The sequence below is a fragment of the Nanorana parkeri genome, unplaced genomic scaffold, assembly GCF_000935625.1.
Source record: "Nanorana parkeri isolate BGI_ZX_2015 unplaced genomic scaffold, ASM93562v1 scaffold657, whole genome shotgun sequence".
Taxonomy (NCBI): domain Eukaryota; kingdom Metazoa; phylum Chordata; class Amphibia; order Anura; family Dicroglossidae; genus Nanorana; species Nanorana parkeri.
In genome coordinates, this window is record NW_017306925.1 from 935,497 (window position 1) to 940,703 (window position 5,207).

The following is a 5,207-nucleotide window of genomic DNA, read 5'->3' on the forward strand; positions in this document are numbered from 1 at the left end:
GGGGGGCAAAAATAATCTTGCACCAGGGCCCTTTGGTCCCTAGGTCCGCCACTGCTTAGTTACCTTGTCCTATAAGGCCTAAATGTTCTACATGTTGCTTATTCATACAACTCATTATATATGTATTATAAATATATACAGTATGATGTTTCTTTGAATATGTTTTATTGAACAAAACATAATAGGCTAATTAACATAATAGAGGCTTGACAATGTGATTCAGCAGGGATCAGCAGTTTGACCTTTTAACTCCTGAAATCCATTCATTTTTGCAGTGCCAGCTGCATAAGATAAATGAAGGTGTGGGTAAATGCATATTCTTAAGGTGGCCATACACTCTACAACCATCGCAAGACTTCAGTCTTGCGATGGTTGTAAAGGGATTAAAAAAACGTACGATCTGCCTATCTTGGACAGGCAGATCGCACTCTCGATCATCGCAAGCCCGCCCCCCTGAGGGGCGGGCTTCCGATGACCGCAATGCTGAACGGGCAGTGTGCGCGTGCGCACACCGGCCCGCTCGGCATTTATCTTCCGAGCACCGTTCTAACCAGCCGAGAATCGTACGATTCCCGGCTGGTTTTCGAACATGCTGGTTCGACAGAAGACGTGCGACCGTACAGTAGAAACGGTCGCACGTCTCCGTTCACACTGCTCGATTATCGTACGAAAAACCGATCGCATACGATTATCGTACGATAATCGTGCAGTGCATGGGCACCTTTAGAAACATTTTTTGCAGTGCAATAAGTGTGGAGTTAGATAACTGATCAGTGTGGGCCTCCATAGGGAATTTTTAGTAAAATCAACAGTATCCCTGTTCGCAATGGGGACATTTAAAGAGGGGCTAGGGGGGTCAGTGAATATTACATTGACCAATTTATATATGCTGAATTAGACCTGGATTTTCTATGAAAAAACGGGGAAATACAAATGTCAGTGAATGTGAAATGTGTAGCAAGCACATGATCATAGAGCTCTTTTCTTTATAAATATGCCCCTACAAATGTCTAATTTCTGTTATCTCAATGCACTAATGAGAATTGTTTCTTCTAGCTCTTTCTGAACAGACTGCCTCGTATACTGCACATGTCACAGCCAGCAGTACCTGACCCCGAGCCATGGAGTGGGGTGCTGCAGCGACGCAGCAGTTCAGTAGGATACATTGCAAAGGCCGAGGAATACTTCTGTGTAAAATCACGAAGTGAACTCATGTTTGAGAAGCAATCCGAGCGTCATGGTCTCACTAGTCGAGCTACACCAGCACGTAAGGGCATATATTTATGGTGTGCTCCATGCACTTTTTTAATGGGGTGACCACCAACTCCCAATTCTACAGAATGGTGGCCACCCTGTGTTTTCATCCAACCCTCAATGCCCCCTCTTTGTTGATTGACAGCTGCTGTGACCATTCAACAGCTGAGACAGGGGCTTCCTGTTACTGTAACTGCCCCTTTTGCTTGATAGCTTGACCTGTTTACAGTTAGAGGAAAAATAAAGGCTCTACCGGCAGGATCAGCAAGTTATAAAACTACTATGTTAAGGGGGGATTCAGAACAACAAACACTGCTGTACTAATGCTAGGAACAGTCTTAGTCATTTGTCATTTTTAATTTTGCCTCCAGTTACACTATAGGGTCTCATTCACCCCCCAGTGAACTTTATCACCTCTCTGAATAGCGATCCATGGTGGATCAATGTCGGAGATAGCTGAGCGGTATTTCACAAGCATTCAGGAGACAATACTACCCCTACCTGAATGAACATTTGGCACGCAGTTGTGGCACAGTCCCATTGACTCCAATGTTAGACAACTGGCACCACCTGCTAAATGTGACATGTTACATTTGCTACACCATGAATCGAAATATCACGAGCATAAATGTAAATGGGCTTAGGTGGCCAACATGTTAATTTGTAGGTAGGCTGCCACAGATTGGGGGGGCATAAGAACACAGGTCAACTGCCTATTTTTACCACACCTTTGCCACCCATCTGAACTTATCCTAACTGTGATAATAAGCTGCCAGATGGGTATTTACAGCTGTTCATGACCTAAGCAATAAGATCTCTCCCACTCCCATCGCAGTCAGGAGTGTTCCTGCTTGGCTATTTTTAAATTTCTTTGTCAAACTAAGCACACTGTTCACAAAAATGTTGGCACTGTTGGCTTTCTTTTATTGTTTCTGTACAGGTTATTACAGGAGGCTAATTTCAAGACAGATTCTGATACTCATACTTATAGTTCTGTAAATGTAATGTAAAAACACATTAAATGTTTTTTAATTATGACAATACATAACTGTATAAGATGATGTCCTTTAAAAACTATAGAACAATTTTCATTTAGGCCAGAGTTATAAAATATGTTATTGTATAGTACAGTTTCCTGACACTGATGATAGGCATGGTATTTACACCCCCCCCCACTACCAGGCTCCACCATCAGCCTTACTGCAGGACAAATCTCACACTACAGTCCCAGACAGCAGCAAAATTGGGGGTGGACTGCTTTTCCTTATTTTTTTTGCTTTGAAAATGATTTAAATTATATTTTTTTACTATCCACAGGAATAAATCCAGTGAGCCCAGACGATGTTCAAGATCAGCTTTATGGTGAAATGAAGCCTGCAATCGATGGTGCAAACTTCATTATTAAACACATGAGAGAAAGGAATGACTACAGTGAGGTATGTGAGAGCTGAAGCCCATTTCAGTTGATTACAGACAGGGCTGTATTTAGATTAGAGATGGGCTTGATGTTCGAATCGTGGAAGAGTTCGACTTGAACGCGATTCAGGGGGTTCGGCCGGCTGTTCACCCGCCAAGCACCCCACAATTGGCACGGAGACAAGGTGCTTTTCCTAGGGCAACCCTGGAAAAGCACCCTACCAGTGCTGAGGTCATGTGGCCATGTATTGGAGGGATGGGAGGGCTGCTCGCTTGCCCCCCTTACCTGCCCTGCCAGGCCTGTGCTCGGATCAGGGGTCTAGTATGGAATTGTAGGGGCCCCCACGTTCTTTCCCCCCCATTTTTGTGAGTGGTGTTCCTCCTTAAAATTCTTACCAGACCTAAAGGCTCTGGTATGACTTTTGGGGGGAACCCCACAGTTGTTTTTTTAAATGGGAACCCTCCTGACATTCCTTCCAGACCTAAAGGGTCTGGTATTGTTTGGGAGGGGAACCACATGCTTTTTTTTTTCTTCTAAATGTCATTTTGTTCTTTATAAATGTAATTTTTGCTGCAGCAGGTTCTATACATCGTACAGATGAGCCACTTTACAGGCAGTTTAAGGGGACCCCCAGGCACAATATTTAAAGGAATTTTAAATTTTTATTGTTTCGCTTTAAGTTATGTTAAAATCACTGCTCCTTTAAAAACTGTATTTTTTTTCATTGATACATGTCCCCCAGGGCAGTACCCGAATCTTCACCCCCATCTTCAACATTGTGGGTACCTTGCAATGAAAGTGGCCAAGACTACCTGCCCTTGAAATGCACCTTGTCTCAATTTTAAGGGACAAAGGCCTCTTTTCCATATTTGGTCCCCCCAAAAAGGACGTGGGTGACTTGTAGAGGAATCTGGAAGCCCCTTTAAAATAAGGCGGCCCCTAGATATCTGCCTACTCTCAGGGTTCATGGGTACAATAGTACCCTTTACCCATTCCCACAAAGAGTTAAATGTGAATAAAGACATCCACACTGTGAGAAGGTCCTTTAATAGAAATACAGTATAATAAAAAAATTTAAAGAATGTCTCCTGATGTAAATTCATCATCAATCACGTCATCCAGGATCATCAATCATGACGACACGACATCCACTTGTACTTGCTGCACTCACATCAATAAATTTAGATCCCTGGTGCTGAAATAATGTAAACAGAGTGTCGGGAACCCAGAGTGACATTTCGTCAAATACGTCACCTGGGATCCCTGGTGCTGTAGTTACATTTTTACTTGTATTTTTTTTAATTACACAGCTTGTAAATGGCGTTTGAATTGTGTTGGTGTGTTTATTTACTTTAAATCTATTGTCAATCACTGTGTCCAGTGATGTAAATCCTCATCAATCTTAACAACCTTGACCTGACAATGTTTCCCTACTGCACTCCTGTCACTAAATGACAGATCCCCAGGGCTGTGTTTACATTAGCATTGTCGGATGGTAGGTTATTTTGATTGACGCAGTTACGGCCAATAGATTAAGGGTTAGTTCACCCCAGCCATAGTGCGTTCCAGCCCGATTCATGCCGGAACGCACTGAATCGCATTCCTGCCAGCTCACTTTGTTTTGGGGCGGGAGGGGGAGTGCATTGAAGTCAATTGAACCGCAGCCACACCCTCCGGCCGCGATGCAATCACCCGCACCAGAACGCGTGGCACATCAGTGCCTGTGTCTCGGTCCGGTGCAGTCAGAAAAAATAGTGCATGCAGCATTTTTCGATGTAGCATAGGTTCCGGTGCAGGTGATCGCATTGCGGCCGGAGGGAATGGCTGCGGTGCCATTGACTTCAGCGCACCGCCACAAAACAAAGTGAGCCGGCCGGAATGTGATCCAGTGCATTCCGGCACCAATCGGGCTGGAACACACTGTGGCTGGTGTGAACTAGCACTAAAAGCAAATAAATATCCAGTTGGCCAAATCTGATAAGCGAGAATATTTTAATATTCTATTAAAATTGTATTCAAGAATGATGCATCATGTGCTTTAAATGTCCTTTTGTCTGCAACAACTTATTATTTTTATTCTTCAGGAGAAAGATAACTGGTACCGTGTTGCTCGGACAGTTGACCGTTTGTGCCTGTTTATTGTGACCCCCGTCATGCTCATTGGAACACTTTGGATATTTCTTGGAGGAGCCTATAACCAACCTCCAACTTTTCCATTTGCCGGTGACCCTTATGATTACAAGGAAGGACACAAGAGACTGATATAGAGTCTCATATCACATGCAGAGTCCTGGATCATAACACGGTGAATCTGAGAAAGGAATCAGAGTATGGCACAGTAGAAGAATGGGCACACATTCTAGTGGCATTTATTGATGTCTTATTTTTTTCTATCCTTTAAAATGTTTGTAGTGTGTTGTTCGTCTTGAGAAACGTGAGTGTTACATTTTAAAGCTCTTTTATTTATGAACAATTGGTTTATTAAATATCAACAAAGTCTAAATTAAAGGAGTTCCGTTTTGTTTTTCTTAAGGGA

At 43.1% G+C, this 5,207-nt stretch overlaps 1 protein-coding gene across 1 annotated transcript in view; it reads left to right on the top strand.

The window, feature by feature from the left end:
* CHRND (cholinergic receptor nicotinic delta subunit) overlaps positions 1-4,938 on the top strand; it is a 24,244-nt gene extending 19,306 nt beyond the window's left edge. Inside the window, exons 10-12 of the mRNA XM_018563344.1 lie at positions 1,057-1,267; positions 2,572-2,690; positions 4,756-4,938. Coding sequence (XP_018418846.1) covers positions 1,057-1,267; positions 2,572-2,690; positions 4,756-4,938 — 513 coding nt within the window. The remainder of the gene's footprint in view (positions 1-1,056; positions 1,268-2,571; positions 2,691-4,755) is intronic.
* The last annotated feature ends 269 nt before the right edge of the window (positions 4,939-5,207 follow it).